General features: G+C 50.7%; 1 protein-coding gene across 1 annotated transcript in view; it reads left to right on the top strand.

The window, feature by feature from the left end:
* STK10 (serine/threonine kinase 10) overlaps nucleotides 1–19,006 on the top strand; it is a 105,526-nt gene that overhangs the window by 47,566 nt on the left and 38,954 nt on the right. The window contains exons 5-7 of the mRNA XM_079145438.1: nucleotides 14,331–14,403; nucleotides 15,106–15,300; nucleotides 15,799–15,880. Coding sequence (XP_079001564.1) covers nucleotides 14,331–14,403; nucleotides 15,106–15,300; nucleotides 15,799–15,880 — 350 coding nt within the window. The remainder of the gene's footprint in view (nucleotides 1–14,330; nucleotides 14,404–15,105; nucleotides 15,301–15,798; nucleotides 15,881–19,006) is intronic.

A 19,006-nucleotide genomic window follows, 5' to 3' on the forward strand; every position in this document is an offset into this window, starting at 1 on the left:
CAACAAAAATACTAACATAGGAGTCATAGCAGTATGCCCTCGGCCGGGTGCAGGGGCTCACGCCTATAATCCCACTGACTCACGAGGCTGAGGCAGGATCGCAAGTTCAAAGCCAGCCTTAGCCACATAGCAAGACCCTAAGCAACGTAGTGAGACCCTGCCTCAAAATTTAAAAATAAAAAGGGCTGGGGACGTGGCTCAGTGGTTACACACCCCTGGGTTCAATCCCTAGTGCCAAAAAGAAAAACAAAAACCCAAAACGGCATGCTGTGATTAAAGTCATGTGAACGTGGACTTTCTCTCTTGAATGAGTCGAGGCAGATTAACATTTTCATTTGCTTATGAGTGACCACGTGAGTAACATGAGAAGGGAGGCCCTTGCTAAGGGGACTAGACGCCACCACCACCATGCCCGGTTCCGCATGTACGGACTCATTCATCCTCAGAGGCCACGGATGACATTTAGAGTGACATTTGGAACCTAGGGAGGTAAGCTAACCTCGTCAATGTCACACAGCCAGGGTGAGGAACAGCCAGGGTTCACACCAAGGCATCGACCCTGGAGCTGAGGAGCTTAGCCATCGCCTCTTATGTACTCTTTTGGTGGCAAATGGTAAAAACCGTCTCCTATGGCTGAAGACTTGGGGTTCCATGTTGGCAGGAGAATGGAACCCAGATACGGCTGGGCTTCGTGGACAGTTAGAACCTAGAAACCAGACTCTGTCAAGACTGTCCCTCTGGACTCTACCTTTCTGTGCACATTGGTTAAATTCTCAGACCAACCCCTCTCCTGGAAGCTTCTTTTAGGAATTTATATGATTATAAATTATAAATTACAAAACACCAATCAAAACAAAAATCTTGAGTAACAGAAGTAAATCTAAAAAAAAAAAAAAAAAACAGTGTAATCTGCAGGCAACTCTACATCTAAGGACACAGGTAGACTGAAAGCAAAAAGATATAAGAATGTTACATACAAAAGTCAGCAAAAAACCAAAGGCCAAGTGTTTATCTCTGATATGTGGATGTTAATTCACAGTAAGGGGTGGGGAGGGAAGAATAGTTACTTTATATTAGGCAGAGGGAGTGAAGGGAGGAGAAGGGGTATAGAGTTAGGAATGACAGTAGAGTGAACAGACAATAATTATTACCTCCTGTACATGTGTGACTACATGACCGATGTGATCCTGCAACATGTACAATCAGAAAAATGAGAAATCACACTCCATTTATGTATGATCTCAAAATGTATAAATGCATTCTACTGTCATGTACAACTAATTAGAGCAAATAAAATAAAAAATTTAAAAAGTCAGCAAAAGAAAGCTAGGATGGAAAATTATAGTATGCAAAACATTTTAAAAACAAAAGGTATCTGAGAAAAATATTTTTAAAAAGTTTGAAAAGAGGAAAAGTAGAGTATTACATAAAGATTACACTCCATTTATGTATGATTTATCAAAATGCATAAATGCATTCTGCTGTTGTGTGTAACTAATTAGAACAAATAAAAAAATTAAGAAGATAAAAGGGAACATTCCTAGGATGCCACAGAGTAGATACACTTGCAACTCACAGCATGCTTCCAAAATATAAAAAGATAAGATGGAGAGAATTGAATAAAGAAATAGAAAGCAACACTTTAATACTAAGAGACACCAGTCCCCACTTCCCATAAAGAAAAATAAAGTAATACAAAATGGTAATCTCAAAACAGAAGACTCTGAAAAATATTTTAAACCAATTAGACTTACGTACACAATGATCTGAATAGCAAAGGGAATATTATACTGGATAGGCCAACTTGTAGAGAATGAAACATGGTTACTAGATATGAACATATTAAAATTATTTTGTAAACATGATAGAATAAAATTAGAAATCAAAAGTGGAAGGGAAGTTCAAAAATCCATAAGTGTGTGCAAATTAATTGAACACACTTGGACATGGTCTTTTTAAAGAATTGAAAGATAAAATTAAAAGATGTTTCAGTTATAGGATTGAGGCTGTGGCTCAGTGGTAGAACACTCGCCTAGCTTGTGCGAGGCACTGGGTTCGATGCTCAGCACCACATATAAATAGATAAATAAAATAAGAGTCCATCAACAACTAAAAAATTTTTTTAAGAAAAAGGTGTTTTAATTTTTTTGTTGTTATTGTTGTTTTGATTTCATTGTTTTCAGCTCTGATTTTAATTATTTCCTGTCTTCTGCTTTTGGTATTGGTTTGTTCTTTTTCTAGGGCTTTAGGATATAATATTAGATTAGTTATTTGGTAGCTTTCTGTCCTTTTAATGAATGAACTCACTGCAAGGAACTTCCCTCTTAGCACTGCACTCTCCTAGTGTCCAGGAGATTTGATATGTTGTATGGCTATTCCTGTTTACCTCTAAGTATTTTTTTATTTCATCCCTGATTTCTTCTGCTATCCATTGGTCATTCAACAGCATATTATTTAATCTCCAGGTGTTAGAGTAGTTTCTATTTTTTATTTTCTCATTGATTTCTAATTTTATACCATTATGATCTAATAGAATGCAAGGTATTATCTCTGCTTTTTTTGTATTTGCTAAGAGTTGCTTTGTGACCTAAGATATGGTCAATTTTAGAGAAGGATCTGAGTGCTTGTGAGAAGAAAGTGTATTCAGTCATAGATGGATGAAATATTTTGTATATGTCTGTCAAGTCTAAATTATTAATTATATTTTTTTGTTCTATAGTTTCTTTAAAAATTTTTTTTTTTAAAGTTGTAGTTGCTTTGCACATGCTAGGCAAGTGCTGTACCTCTTGAGCCACACCCCCAGCCCTCTATAGCTTCTTTATTTAACTTTTGTTTGGAGGATCTATCCAGTAGTGAGAGACATGTGTTAAAATGACCCAGTATTATTGTGCTGTGGTCTTTTTGATTCTTGAAATTGAGAAGGGTGTCTTTGGTGTACATAGATGCTCCATTGTTTTGAGTATAAATATTTACAATTGTTGTCTTGTTGATGTATGATTCCCTTAAGCAGTATGAAATGTCCTTCTTTTTCCCTTGTGATTAACTTTGGCTTGACGTCAACTTTATCTGATATGAGGATAGAAATCCCTACTTGTTTACAAGATCCATATGAGGGATATGTTTTTTTCCCATTCTTTCACCTTCAGTCTGTGGATATCTTTGCCAATGAGTTGAGTCTCTTGGAGACAGCATATTGTTGAGTCTTGTTTTTAAATCCAATCTGTAAGTCTGCGTCTTTTGATTGATGAATTTAGGCCATTTACATTTAATGTTATTATTGAGAAATGATTTTTATTCCCTGTCATTTTGATTTATTTCTGATTTATAGTTTGAATTTTTTTCTCCTTTGATTGACTATTCTGCTAGTTTAATTCCTCCCTTTGTTGGTTTTCACTTTTATTTTTCATTTCTTCATGAAATATTTTATTGAGTATGTTTTGTAGTGCAGGCTTTCTAGTTGTGTATTCTTTTAACTTTTGTTTATCATGGAAGGTTTTTATTTCATCATTAATTCTGAAGCTTAATTTTTCTGGGTACAGTATTCTTGGTTTCTTTCAGAGTTTGGTGTATATTATTCCAAGACCACCTAGCTCTGAGGGTCTGGGTTGAGAAATCAGCTGAGACCCAGATTGGTTTCCCTCTAAATGTAACCTGTCATTTTTCTCTGGCAACCTTTAAAATTCTGTTCTCATTCTGTGTGCTAGGCATTTTCATAATAATGTGACTTGGTGTGGATCTGTTTTAATTTCATATATTTGCGGTCCTGTAAGCCTCCTGAATTTTATTTTTCATTTTATTCTTTAGGTTTGGGGAATTTTCTGATATTATTTCATTGAAAAGATTGTGCATTCCACTGGGCATGGTGGTGCATACCTGTAAGCCTGATGGCTTAGGAGGCTGAGGCAGGAGGATTTGGAATTCAAAGCCAGCCTCAGAAACCTCAAGGCACTAAGCAATTTAGTGAGATGCTGTCTCTAAATAAAATACAGAATGGGGCTGGGAATGTAGCTCAGTGGTTGAGTGTCCCTAAGTTCAGTCCCTGGTACCTTCCCCTGCAAAAAAGATTGTACATTCCTTTAGTTTGTATCTCTGAACCTTCATCTCTCCTAGTAAGTCTTAAATTTGGTCTTTTCAAGTTATCCAGTATTTCTTAGAAGTTCTGTTCTTGGTCCCTTTACATCTTTTCTCCATGGTCAACTTTATTTTCAAGATTATATATTTTGTCTTCATTGCCTGAAACTCTGGCTTCTAAGTGGTCTAGTCTGTTGTTGATACTTCCCACTGAATTTTTTTTAATTTACTTGTACATGGATACAATACCATTGTTTTATTCTTTTTTAAAAATTTTTTTATGTGGTGCTGAGGATCAAACCCAGGTTTCACATGTGCAAGGCAAGTGCTCCATTACTGAGCTACAACCCAGCCCTCCATTGAATTTTTAATTTGGTTTATTGATTCCTTCATTTTGAGGATTTCTTCTTGGATTTTTTTTCAGAATCTCTTTCTCTTTACTGAAGTGATATTTCACTTCCTATATTTTCTCTCTGATGTCACTCCTTACATTGTCCTTTACCTTACATATCAGTTTAACTATATATACTCTAAACTCCGGCATTTCTTCTGTCGTGTCGATGGATTCTGTTATTGAAGCATCTTGGTTTGTTTGGGGTGATTTGTTCCCTTGCTTTTTCATGTTGTTTGTTATCCATCTAACAGTATGGATCTGAGGCAGTGGAGTTTCTACACTGTAGATTTATTGTGTCCCTAAAGGTTTCCAGTACTTCTCTGTTTAGGGGGAGACAAATAACAACACAACCAATGCAAACAATATACAGCATTAAACCAAATAGCTCCTACTATGACGTTTACAGTGTTATCACAACAGAAATGATATGATATAATCAGTTATTGCCTACAATAAAAACAGCAAGTTTGCAAAAGAGTTTATAATTTCAAATGGTGGATAGGGAAAGAACAGAAGTGATGAAAGACATAATGATTATGAGGGAGGAGAGAGGATAAGTGTAAAAACTTAAAGAGTGAAAGAGAGAACAGAGGAGATTGTTAGCAGAAGAGAGAAAGAGAAGGAAAACAGATAAGTGAGGGAAAAAATTTAAGTAAAATTTTTAAAATTAAAAAATAAAAGAATCCAAAACAAAACTGAAATATGCTAATCAAACATCCTAGACCTCAAAAACTGATCCATGAAAAATAACTGGTTTCAAAAATGCTAGATATGTGAAAAAATAAATACATATATAAATGTTCATGAACCATAAAGGTCACAATTAAAAAGGAAAGAAAAACATCTCAAGGAAAAGTTAAAGAATTGTTTCCGTTGTAGTTAAGATTCTCCGCTTCCATCTCAGCAGTCAGGTGGGGTCTTCTGGAGTGTAATGCTTGCTCTGCCCTCAGGCAGGGTTCCTCCAGGGCAGAGATAACCCCTTAGTCATGGATGGAATTCCTGGAGGCCGGCTTTAGACTTGGTGGGCTCCAGACCCTTTCCTGTTTCAAGTCAGCTCACCTCCAGGGTCAGCAGTTGCCCATCCATGCTGGAAGATTACCCAGATCTCCCCTCGGTTCCACTGGAGCCGATTCTTTGTCCACTGTGTCACCTGCAGACCACCCGTTTCCTCCTCTTGGGTTCAGTCTCCAAACTCAATTCTCTTACCCCCCCACTTGCGAATTCCTGGCCAGACACATCTGTCCCAGCTGGATTGGAGGTGGAGGGTCAGAGCTGGGGGGTTTCCTTGACCACTTGTCCCTTGTAAACCCCTCTCCCCATCTGATTTTTTCCTGGTCACTTAAGCACAGTCTGTGTCATGCATTGTGGGTTTGCCAGGCCTGCATTTTGGGCCAGACTTGGGTTTGCCAGAACTTGGCTCCCTCAGTTGCCAGCCCCCACGGAGCAGCTGCAAAATGGTTCCTTCCTCTGTCCACCTAGTGCCACCAGGAGAGATGTGGCTTTTTCCTGTCAAGGCTGTCATGCAGCAGGACTGTCAGTTGTTGGGCAGTGTCTCTGACCTTTGCACTCTGTACCCAAACACTCCTCAGTCCTCCTAAAAACGCGGGTTCCTCCGATTCCCATTTTCCTCCACCGTGCTCGCGGTGTGCTCATGGGGACCACTCCGGCAGTGCCTCCAGGCACCGCAGTGGCTGTGGTGCTGGGGATTTCTTCCTTATTTTATAATATCCAACCTCCTGGGTCCCTGATTGCTTTAAATATCCAGCGTTAAATTCCAGTAAAGACCCCCTTCCCCCACTTCTATTTTGCTCAGAAGCTGCCTGTCTGCTTTCTTGGTTTCACGCCACAGAGCAGCCAGGAAAGCAATCTCCTCTACTGCGCCATCCTGAAACCCCCTCAACTCTGATCCCCTGGAAACTTCTGCCAAGACCTAGTTTTATATTTCCCAGCATCCTCACTTGAAGGATGACTGAAGACTCAGCATTGGAGATCTCAGTGGCAGTAATCCCAGGGAAGGCTCTGATTGGTTCATCTTGGCTCAGCTGATTGGTCCCTGGACCAGTCGTTGAGGTTCAGTAAGGAGGGTTGCTCTGACGGGGCCAGCTGGGCTAAGGTGGTGATCCCTGGACCAATCAGTAAAGAGGAGTTCTCTGACAGCTCAGCTTACAGTCAGTCTCTCTGGCCTGGAGAGTGGGCATGGATGTGCCCCCTCCCTGCACCCCTGGATCAGTGTGGGGTGGGGAAGATGGTTTTTCAGAGGAAGAGAGGATTTGGACTGACCGGGAAAGAAATCGTTGTCCCCATAGACTGGTGCAGCAGTGAGAATCACACGAGAATCACACAGGCTCCAAAAGAAGGGCAGGGAGTGAGGCAGACAGGTGGGTGAGACGTGGGGAGAAGAGAGTTCAGGAAGGCGGTGGGTAGGAAGCTGAAGATGAGGGCGCAGGTGGGAGACCTGTGTCAAGTGCCCCAGGTGTCTAGGGTAAAGAGCCGAAGAATAAAAACAGAAGCCTTATCCTGTTAGAGCAGTTCTTCCCGTCTTACAGCGGAACTGTGCGATCCCCGTTTTACAGATAGGGAAACTGAGGCTTAGAGAGACAAAGCCACGTGTTTGCGATCACACTGGGATCTCTCACTCCCCCTCCTGCTCCTGTTTCCATCCACCCTGGGAGGGCAGATCATCCTATAATTAGCAGAAGTCTCTCCTAACGAGCTCAGTGCATAGCGGCTGCTGTGACCTGGAGGAGAGAGGCTCCCGGGACCCCAGGGCCAGGGCGGGAAGCCTCGCTCCCCCGTCCCCACGCCAGCAGCTCCCAGCCCTCCTGGGCTTGCTCGTTCTCCTGTACCATGAGGGGCCCAGCTGGTGTTTGCCCGCGGGGCGCTGGTGGCGTACGGATAGGACAGTCCTTACCATGCGGGTACAGCTTCCCTGGCTGCCACTCACGAGGTGGCAGGAGTGGTCTGGTTCACTGTGACGATGGAGGGGCTCGTGACTGCCCTAATTTACACCAGCCACCCAGTTGTCAGCAAACCCGGGCGCGGCCGTTCCACCCCCTGGGGCACCTGCACCGCCCTGCTTGGTGTCCACCTGGAAGGTCTCTCGGACCTGGAGGTGAGCCCTGCCCAGACTGCGCCGTGGATCAGCCCAGTGGGGCGGTGTGCGGGGAGGGGGCCGCAGCCTGTTGCTGGACACCGAGAGCTTGGAGCGTGCGAGGCCAGCACTGGACCAGAGCCACTTCCCCAGCCCCAGGGGTTCCGCTTTCATTGGCCTGGTTGGGGATGACGCTCCTGATACCTTGGGCTCTTGATCCCCTGTGGTCAGGGGACAGAGGAGAGAGAATGTTATGCATTTCATACATTCTGACTCCACGGCTCCAGCAGGTGGGGGGCGACGTGTGATGCGTTTTACCCTGCGTCTTTGGTTATTTATTCTCATGGTAACATGATGTTTACACATTTATAAAGATAGGCACAAAGGTATTCATCCCAATAATATTTGTGACACCAAGAAATCAGAAATGGTCGGTGTCTCTGCCCCGGTATAGGATTCATTAAAGTCATGCTGGTGTCATTCAGCAGAGTCTTTTTTGGCTATTGAAACTTAAATTGTAGAAAACGTGCTGTCTCTTGGAAACGTAATACGGAGCTGGCATGGTGGTGCCCACCTGTAGTCAGCCGCTGGGGGTGCCCAGAGGGAGGGCCATTTGAACCCACTGGGCGGCGTAGCAAGACCCCATCTCAAAGAGCGGATGTGCATAAGGCCCTCTGTGAAGGGCAATGAGCAACCGGGAAGGTCGTACGTTTAATGTTGATTATATATTTTTTAAGTAGCAAGTAGTCTGCACTCTGAATTCACATGCAGCTGATCTTGAGTCCAAACTACTTGAGGGTCAGGCGTGTAGCTCCATGGGGGAACGTGTGCTCTACGTGCTGAGGCTTCGGGTTTGACCCGCAACCCCAGCAAGCCCTCACATTGGAGCTGGTGTGACCCAGTGGTAGAGCACTCGCCTGGCACGTGTGCGGGCCCTGGGTCCAATCCCGTGCCACGGCCACAGGTGTACGGGACACGTGTAGACTTGTTTGTGGTAATCAGTCCCTAAAGGTGCGGCATAGCTTTATATAGCACATACGTCACACCAGCATTACAAGTCGCCTGAGAAGACCTGAAGAACATGGGCCGTGCTTAGGTTGTGTGTAAACGATACACATTTAGACAAGGCACTTGAGCATCCTCAGATTTTGGTAGGGGATGTGGTCCTAGAACCAATAAAGAATCTGGAGCTATATATGGCAAACCTGCAGGTGTTCTATCTCCATGGAGATTACGGAGACTTCTCACTATGTACACGTTTGATTTTTTTAACAAGCAGTATTGTTTTGGTAATCAGAAAAAATAATCACACACACGGACACGAGTGGATGGACAGATGTCCGCAGACAGTTTGGAATAATAAGACCCACAAAGAGGACCATTGAAGTCGCTCCTGATCAACCTGCCTGAGTCTCCTGGGTGCGCAGAGAGGGGGACCCGGGAGGCAGAAGAGCCGGCAGGGGTCCTGAAAGTTACTTGATCTTGCAGAACTGGAGCTGCCCATCTGTCAGGTGGGGACAGTGATTCTCCGTGCCCTGAAGGGGCAAACAGAAGCGATCTGCAAACAGACAGGCCAGCCAGAACGTGCTAAGTGGTGTGCAGGTGGTGAGCAGGAGGCCGGGCCGGGGGCTGCGGACTCTCCATGGCTCCCCGTGTCTGTAAGACTCACACGCACTCTTGAAAAAGTCGATCGCAGCCTGTCTGGTTTTCTGGTTGACGTTTTTCTCTTCACTTTTATATTTCTGTGTGTTGGGGTTGCCCGCCGGACTGCTGGGCCAGGGTCCCCTGAGTCTTGCAGGCCCTCTTCTGCCTTTTTTAAATGTATTTTTTATTTTTAACGGGCACGTGGTAAGCGTAGGGACCATGGGCCACGTGGAGACACCTGGAAATGCCACGGTGTAGCCCATGCACTTTTGAAAAAGTCACCCCATCGGATGACTTTTCGGATGGGGTGACTGGCGTGTCCCTTGCCGCAGGCGATGACAGGTTCTGTGAGGAACATTCTGGGTCCCCTCTACTAGCTGTTTCAAAAATGCCAGTGACCCCGCCAGCCGCAGTCACCTGCTGCCGGGAGGGCCGCACCTGCCCGTGGCCGTCCTCCGTCCAGCCGCCCACCTGCCGCCTTGCCAGCCTCTGGTTCCGGCCTCCGGGCTCCCGCCCTGCATGTGTCTGCGGGTCTGTCTCCTGTGCCTGGCTCCTTTCATTTAACGTAACGTCCTCGTCTGCATTTGACAGCTGACGGCGTCCGCACGTCCCCTCTTACGCTGGTGCGTTCGCTGCTCCTGCCCTGTGCCTCGTGCGCGGAGCACGCACCTGCGCGGCCTGGCGCTGGCTGCCCGGGCGCCTGTCCTTCTGAGGGTTGAGGCAGAGCCGGGCGTGCTGCTCTCGGCCTCTCCTTCCGTCACCACGCCTGAGGCGGCGGCTTGGACGCAGACCTGTGGGGACCGCCGGGCAGGTCCCGTCACTCCTGGGGCCGTCCCCGTTGGTGGCACCGTTCCTGCTCCCCACGAGGGGTGCCACGTCCACTTTCACCACATCCTGGGTTTTACTTAAGAGAGAAAATAAGAGCCCACAGAACCAAAAGAAGTTACTAAATGCATTTCTGTTTTTAAAATCATAAAAGCGACCTACTCCGTCAAAAACACCAAAAGAATAAAAGTGTCAAGTGACAGACACAGCCCCCGGCCCGTGCCGGGCCCCCACCCAGACCCGCTCCGGGAGGCGGCCTCCTGGAGTCTGACGCGGGCCTCCAGGCCCTTTAGGGCGTGTGTGTGGCGTGCACTCGCAAGAGGCATGGATTGTTCTGGAACCTCGCGCCCTGGGTCCAGGACATGCGTGCTGGCCTACCTCCTGTCCTCTGTGACATGATAAGCATGTTTGAGACGGGGTGGCACAGGCGGACTTCCTCCTTGGCGCCTCCACACGCGGCCCCCTCCTTCCTTGGGCTGTGCGTTAGTTCAAGGCTGGGGCAACACCGTTCGTTGATCTCAGTGCTTGCTGGCAGCCCCAGCGGCAGTTGCAGTTGTTTCCAATTTGTTGTTCCTCCGATAATGCTTTGTAAGCACCATCTGTGTTATAAATCTCTTTCGGAGACCTGTTTCCAGAAATAGGATTGCTACCCAGCATGGAGACACGTGTGCACACATACGTCTGTGTGTCTGTGTACATGTGTATGTGTCCGTTTATGTATTTGGGGCACTGGGGATTGAATCCGGGGTGCTCTACCACTGACCTATATCCCCAGTCCTTTTTATTTTATTTCAAGACAGGGTCTGGCTAAGTTGCTGAGGCTGGCCTCAAATTTATGATCCTCCTGCCTCAGCCTCCTGAGTAGCTGGGATCACAGGCATGAACCACCATGACCATCTTGAACATCTTAAAAAATCCAAGTTGTTGTTTTAACATACAGTGTTTCCTCCTTATCCATGGGGGACACGGTCCAGTATCCCCAGTGCATGCACGAAACTGCAGATAATAGCGACCTATATATACACACTTATGATGAAGTTTTGTTTATAAATTAGGCTCAGTAAGAGTTAAAAACACTAACAATGAAATAGCGCAATTACAATGCTATGCTGTAATGAAAGTTATTTAGAACTTCTGACTTGCTTATTTCTAGAATCTTCCATGTAGCATTTTCAGATGGCAGCTGTTGGCAGGTAATGGAAACGTGGATGGGGCCTCGGGGAGCAAAGGCGACCCAGCAGAGCCTGGTGTGAGGCTGCTCCAGATGTGCAGCCCCGGCAGCCCTGAGCAGAGCAGAAACCGGGGCCTTCCCGTGGGAGTGCAGTCTAAACAGGGCGGTCCCTGGCCCCACGGCCTTTCCCTGGTTTGTTCTCACACAGGAGGAGAGGGAGGCGTTTTGTCAGCAGAGAGGGTTAAAAACTCCTCTGCTTGGCCCAGAGGACAGCACTGCTGAGCCCCGGGGGCTCAGGGCTGGGGTCACCCCGCCCTCCTGCCTGGGCGGAAGGGGAAATGGCAGCCACCCAGGGAGCTGGGGACCAGCCGTCATTGTGAAAGTCCGCGGTTTCTGGTTTTCCTCTCTCTCCTCGGGAGGGATCAGCAGGGCCTGTGGGCGGGGTGGCAGCTTCTGGGAGCCTCACCCTGGGTCTGAGGCAGTCCGCCTTCCCAAGGGGTTTCCTGGGCTGGGACGAGGGGCCGGCCCCGATCCTTTGCAGGGGAGCGGGGTTCGCACAGGCTGGGCTGGCCCACAGGAGGGCAGGGCCACCTGTTCTTGCCCAGGAGGCCTAGGGGGCTCCCACTGGCCAGCAGCCCAGCTGGCTTCTCACCTGGGGTCCTGGCCTGGCCTTCACCTCACCAGTAGCTGCAGGTCCCATCCCAGGAGGTGACAGTGCCCCATGTCCTCTGTCTAGCCAGACTGGCCCCTGACTGAGCAACTGCCGACCGAGAGCACTGACCAGGGCTGAGACCACCCTCCTGCCCTCTCCCCACAGCGGTCTCCGTTCAGCCTCCACCTGCCAACCTCTGCACCCAGGAGAGGGTCTGGCACGCGACAGGTGTCGACTTAACCTGCTGAGGCCGGCGACCTCCCTCCTCCCTCCTCCCCCCTCCTGTGCCGAGGTGACCCTGCAGGTCCATTGCCCCCTCCCCTCACTGTCCACCGTGTGCGATCCGTTCCTTCTCTCTGTCCCTGCTGACCCTTGAGCGCCTGGTGGCAAGGGCCTGGCTTGCCACAGGTCCCCACTGTACCCTCCTGCCTCCCAGGGCCTGGCATGGACCTTGGGGAGAGGGCAAAGCTGGCACCGTCCCTCACGGTCAGGCCCCGGGCTGGGCACCCTGGAAGCTCTGGATGCAGTAGTTGCGGCTGCACTGGGAGCCAGCACGCCTCCAGAGCCAGGCGTGGGCTCCCAGGCCTGTCTCCGGGCACACGGCGGCGGGCCGCATGGTCTTCCAGTGTGACTCCCCTGTCCCTGCTGTTCAGTCGGGATGGAACTTTCCCCAGGGCAGGAGCCCGGAGGGCGTTTTCTCTTGCCCTGGAGTCTGCTCCCCACCGTGAAGGAAGCCAAAGCGTGTTTATTGACTTTTGAGCCGGGGTCTCTGGTGCTGCCCGGGTGGCCTGGAACTCCTGGGCCCAGCCATCTGCAGCCTCCAAGTGCCAGGCCCACAGGTGTGCACCAGGGCACGTGCTGCCCGTTGAGGTTTTGTTCATCCTGAAAGTCAGACTTTCCGTCACGTGGAGTTATGGAGCTCAGCGTGGAATGAGCCTCGCTTAGTCTCTCCGCTGACATGCAACCGGTTTAGCAGTCTGGTGCATTTCCTCCAGGTCCATTCATGTGTATTTCTGCCCTTTTTCCATGGCACAGTTCTGACCATATGATGGCATTTCTCTTTTCCCAACTTAACTTTATAATATAAATATAAATTGGTAAAATATCTCAGAAAATTTATATTCGCTGGGCATGGTGGTGCACGCCTATAATCCCAGCAACTTGGGAGGCTAAGGCAGGAGGATTGCAAGTTTGAGGCCAGCCTCAGCAGTTTAGCAAGACCTTAAACAACTTAGCAAGACCCTGTCTCAAAATAAAAAAATTTGAGCTGGGGATGTGGCTCAGTGGTGAAGCGCCCTGGTTCAATCCCCGGGCACATATGCATACACACACACACACACACACACAAATAACTACATTAAAAACACTTCAAAACTAACTTTAGTGGCTACAGAATATTCCATCCTATTGGATTATATCACTTTTCTTATTTACCCATCTTCTTTCTCACCTCTCCTAATTTCCCACTGTTTTGCTCTGTGTTTGTGTGAAAGACATGCCATCCTGAACGCTTTGGGGAGGTGTCTGCCTTTGGAAAAGGTAGGGTATATAATATATATATATATATATATATATATATGTTTTGGGTTTTATTTGTTTGAGATGGGTTTTCACTATGTTGCTCAGGCTGGCCGGCCTCAGCCCTCCAAGAAGCTGGGACCCCAGGGGCACCCTGCCATGGCAGGTTTACAGAAAACTTTTAAAATTAAAACTGGGGGTGGGGGTGGGCGCTCAGTGGTGCATTTGCGTCATATGCAACACACACACACACACACACACACACAGAGTTTAAGGATTCTGTTTGTTTTAGGTTTTGCTCTCACTGTAACGGCATTTTGATGAACACTGTAATTTTTCGTATTGGGATTATTCCATCAGAGTAGATTTGACTACATTTGGAATTTCTGATCAAGAGTATGGGTATTTTGGGGCTGGGGTTGAGGCTCAGTGGTAGAGTGCTTGCCTAGCATGTGTGAGGAACTGGGTTCCATCCTCAGTACCACATATGAATAAATGAATAAAATAAAGGTCCATCAATAACCATAAAATAAATTTTAAAAAAAAGAGTATGGGTAATTTAGACACTAATAAAATACAAAATAGGACTGGGAATGTGACTCAGTGATCGAGTGCCCCTGAGTTCAATACGTGGTACTGTCCCCCCCGCCCAAAAAAAAAAAAAAAACAGTATGACAGTATGGGTATTTTAAAGAGTCTTGTTATTTATTGCCAGCTGCTTTCCTGCAGGTCTCCGCCAGTCTCCATTCCCATTAGCAGGTCAAAAGGGCCCCTCTCAGTACATTTTTACAGCAGCATAGATCATTTATTTTTTTTTTAATGATCTCTGATTTGCTATATAAAGAAATGACCATTGCTGGCCAGTTTGAGATGCATAACCTCGCCCAAGTCGCAGACTTCTACCCCAGAGTCAAGGGTGGAGGAAGGTCCCTCAAATATTTTATCTGAGATTTTCGTCTTGCAGCTGACTTTGGGGTGTCCGCCAAGAATCTGAAAACCCTGCAGAAGCGAGATTCCTTCATAGGCACGCCCTACTGGTGAGTCGCTGGGCCCCTGGAGGACGCCTGCAGCTCCCCACGGGGGACTCTGGGTGGTTTTGGGGACAGAGACCTAAAGTCAGCCGGAGGGCCGGGAGCCCAGCCTCCACCTCCTAGTGGTGAGTGTGGCCCTGGAGTGGCTTAGGCGCTGGCCTGTCACAGGAAGGGCACACTGACGCTGCAGAAGCCCGTACTGAACGGAACCCGAGAGGGGCTCAGCCCGCACTGCAGACCTGGGCTTCCCTGGCCCCTGAGGACCGCTTCCCTCTTTTCCAAAGCCATTCCCTAAAGAACGGAACAGAACTCGCTCCGTCACTCTGGAGGCTGGCCCTCGCCCTCCTGCTGGCCTCTGCCCTCCACCCTTTCCCTCTCCTTCCTCCTGGGCTCCACCCGGTGCTTCTGCTGCGCTCCGCCCCGCCCTCCGCTGCGCTCCGCCCCGCCCTCCCCTGCGCCCCACCCTCCCGGCCTCTGTGTTCTGGGTAGCTGCTGCCATCTTGTGGCGGCTTGGGGAACTGCGGCAGGCGTGGCGGGCGCGCTGTGCAGGCGAAGAGCGCGCTCAGGACAGAGGGACGTCAAGTAACGCCCACAGTGGCTCAGGAGCGCTGCCATCTCTGACCCGGGCTGGCGGTGGTCCTTGAGCCTGCGACTGCCGGGAGCGCCTGCGGAAGCGGTTCTCAGCCCTCTTGTCCTTGGTTGGTTCAGGATGGCCCCCGAGGTGGTGCTCTGCGAGACCATGAAAGACACCCCCTACGACTACAAGGCGGACATCTGGTCCCTGGGCATCACCCTGATCGAGATGGCGCAGATCGAGCCCCCTCACCACGAGCTCAACCCCATGCGCGTGCTGCTCAAGATCGCCAAGTCCGACCCTCCCACGCTGCTCACCCCCTCCAAGTGGTAAGAACGGGGACCTCGGTGTTTGCAGAGGCCCGCGGCCAGCGCTGCTGGGGAGGCGGGCGTCCAGACTGTCCTGGCACTGTGGGGCCCCAAATTCGGAAGAGGCCGGGGCCTGGGAGGCTGGGCCTTCCTGAGCTCCTGCCTTTCCCCTGCACTTTGGATGCGAACGCAGACCTGTCAAGGCAGACCTGGTGACCCCAATGTGCCAGTACCGTCCAGGTCTGGGAGTCCTGCGAAGACCCAGCAGCCACGGGCTGGTTCAGATCCAGCAAGGCCGTGTTCCCTGGGTGGTTCCAGGAGACCCCTGAACCCCTCCGATTCCCACGTTCCCATCGGAACAGGGATGCCCATGATAAGTGTCACGGATGCTGTCACCTCCGCTGGTTTAGCCCATGAAGGCCCTCCTTGTCCTGGAAGGCGCCTGTTTGGGAGGCACACAGCTCCCCGGGAGGATGGGGCGGTGACCGGACCCGAGCTCACGCCCACCTGCCCTCGCAGGTCCGTGGAGTTCCGAGACTTCCTGAAGACTGCTCTGGATAAGAACCCCGAGACCCGGCCCAGCGCCGCGCAGCTGCTGGAGGTGAGCGCAGCCTTCCGCGGGGCTGCTCCCCTCCCCTGCTCGTCCTTTGGAAGAACCCCGAGGGTAGAGGCAGTTGTTCGTTGTCGTGACCTGGACCCTGGCTCCCCAGCGCACTCACGCCACCCACCCCAGACGGCCAGCCTCCTGGGCGGGGCTTCCCAAGGGCGGGGTGGGGCCTGCACGCAGGGTCACGTGGGCCAGGACTCGGGCTTTACCTGTGAGCAGTAGTGGGGTCAGCAGCCGACTCTAAGGGACCTTCAGTTCTGTGTGCCGAACTGGGCAGCCAGGCTGGATGACCGTGGGCTTGGCGTGCGTCCCGCGGATGGTGCACGGAGGCTGGGGAAGTGGACCGTCTCCTGACCTTTGGGAATGAACTGTGAGCGGCCTGGCTGTTCGCAGCAGAGTTCTCGAAGCCCTCCTCTGATCTGCCGGTCAGTCTCAGGCCAGCACTGCTGATGGAGGAGAGAGGGTGCGGGCCTGGGGGCCGCAGGGGCTGCCCCTCACTGCCCCGTGGTTCCAATCCGGCTATGCGACGTAGGGGTAGGACATCCCACCCACAGTAAAGGCCTCCTCTGAATCCCAACTTTCCCAGCTGCCACTGGATGCCGGCCTCCGGGTTGACATTCAGGTCCACCTTGCATCCCTCTGGGTTGTGCTACTTAAACTGGGTTTGGAAAGCCCTGAATTCAGATCCCCACTCCACCCCTGACTGGCTGTGGAACCCGGGCAAGTGGCTTAACCTCTCTGTGCCCTGGGGAGTAACTGAGCGCCTCCCTTACAGGGCGGCCTTGAGGGTGAAGTGTGCAGGCGCTACCGGGCGCTTGGCTTCACTGAGGAGTTGGGCTTCTTACTAAATGAAGAGGAGCCCAGAGGCAGGTCTGTCCGCCAGAAGGTCACGACCACTCCTTTCGAATTTCTATAATTCACTTGAAGGCAGACATCTGCAGTTCCAGGGGCTACTGTGACTGTCAGATGCAAAGTCCCCAAGCCACCGAGGGCCAATTGCTTCCTGCAAGCGGCAGCCTCTTGCCCCGGTGCATCCGTCCTCTGGGACATTCCGCAGGGAAGAGACCAGCTGTCCTGGTCCCACGTAACCTCCCCAGAGCCTCAGCCTGCACCAGGAATTTCCGTTCTGTAGTTGGAAAAAAATGCCGTCGGGAAGTTAGTGGAGGGGCCGCAGGGAGGAGCGCCCTCAAGACGCGCCACCGCCCTCCTCCGCGCATTCCTGTTGTCCAGTTAGAGGGTCGCCGCTTCCGTACCCCAAGGATGAGGCAGTGACCTGCCTGCAGCCCCCTGACCTGAGTGACTCCTGCATCCTCCAGGGGCACCTCGCGTCTGCCTGCTGGCAGGGGTGCACCTGCCCCCAGCCTGCCCTGAGCCCCACTCTGGGCTGAGTGACCCATGCCAGGCGTGGGTTCATTCGTGTACCCCAATTTCCTTTCATCCCTCCCTCCCTTCTCCCTTCCTCTCTCCTCCCTCCCTCTCTCCCCTTCCTCCCTCCCTCCTGGAGATGGAACCCGGGACCTTTGCCAGGAGAGTGCTCTCCCTGAGCCACCTCCCCAGCCCCTTTGTATTTTTCATTCTGAACCAGGGTCTCACCAGCTTGCCCAGGCTGGCCTTGAACTTGGGTCCTCCTGCCCCGGCCTGCTGGGTGCCTGGGATGACAGGTGCTCCTGGCCCCTCACACAGCTGTCCCCCAGCGGCAGCGGCTGGGCTGAGTCCGGCCGCTTCCTGGTCTGGGACGGCATGGCGCTTGCCCGCAGAGTGGGCAGAGCAGCGGGCGCTGGCTCCTGAGACGGACCCCCAGGGTGGGGCTGCTCACCCACCCGTTCTGCAGCTGCTCGGTTGGGTCATCAGCTGTCCCGTCCCGCTCTGGGCGTCCAGGTCTCCCTCCTGTCTCCTCACTTGCCCTGACGTCCCTGCTGGTAAATGTGGTCATGCACCAGGGTCCTTGTCCATCTCCCACCTTGGTGACGGTCCCACCCAGCTGCCACCCGTCCAGACCGCTCTGCCTCCAAGACTCTGTCCAGCGGCTGGTTCCCCATCCAGCTTTCCTGTCCAGGAGCGTCTTGCCCTTCTGTCCCCCGGGACTGCTCCGTCCTCCAGCCCTTACCCTCTGCTAGCCTGTGCCCTCCTGCTCCACGCCTGGTCAGGAGCCCCCTGCCGCCTTCACCACCCTCCACATCCCACCGCCCGCAAGCACATCTGGGCCACCCTGTCCTTCACCTGGACTGTGGCTTTCTCACTGGTGTCTCTGCCACCTGTCAGTCTTGCCTGACAAACAGAAAGGCTCATTCCCTTCCCTGTACGAAGCTCCCTGACGCCTCATCTCACTAAGATACAGCCTCTGTGACCTGGTGTCCCGTATGGTCTGCCCACCCACCTCTCCCCTGCCCTCCTCTCCCTACCAGGTCCCCTGACTCTGCTGCACCCGTGCTGGCCATCTTTCCATTCTTCACATGCACCAGGCACGCTCCTGCCTCAGGGCCTTTGCACTGGCCATTTGTCCCCTCTGGAAGGCTCTCCCCTGAGACCCTACCTGTTTGTCAAGTCGTTGCTCCAAAGTCAGCTTCCCAGTGACTCCTCCCTAAATGCAGACCCACCACACCCCCGTTCCTAGTCCCCCTTCTCTGCCCTGCTTCTTCTGTCACACACCACAGTCATAGTATATAACTTTCTCGTTTACTGTTTGGGTCAGCTCCCTATGGGAAGCGGTCTTCGGTTTGCTCATGTGACCCAAGAACAGTGCCTGGCAGTGGAGAGCCCTCAACAAGTGTTTGCTAAATAAGTTTGATCATGTTTGTTTAGCAAGCTCTTCTAGAACCCTTTATCCACAACAGGTACTATTCTAAGTGCTTAGCAGATGTTAACCAACACAGTGCTCCTAACAGCCCTGTGAAGTAGCTGCTGTTCAGATCTCCATCCATCCACCATCTCCATCCATGATAAAACTGAGGCACAGAGAGGTTAAGCAGCCTGCACAAGGTCACACAGTTTGTAAGTAACAGGGCTAGGATTCTTTCTTTATTTTTTGGTACCAGGAATTGAACCCAGGGTGCTTAACCACTGAGCCACATCCCCAGCCCTTTTTTTATATTTTATTTAAAAGGCTGAGTTGCTTAGGGC

The sequence above is a fragment of the Sciurus vulgaris genome, assembly GCF_902686455.1.
Source record: "Sciurus vulgaris genome assembly, chromosome: 6".
Taxonomy (NCBI): domain Eukaryota; kingdom Metazoa; phylum Chordata; class Mammalia; order Rodentia; family Sciuridae; genus Sciurus; species Sciurus vulgaris.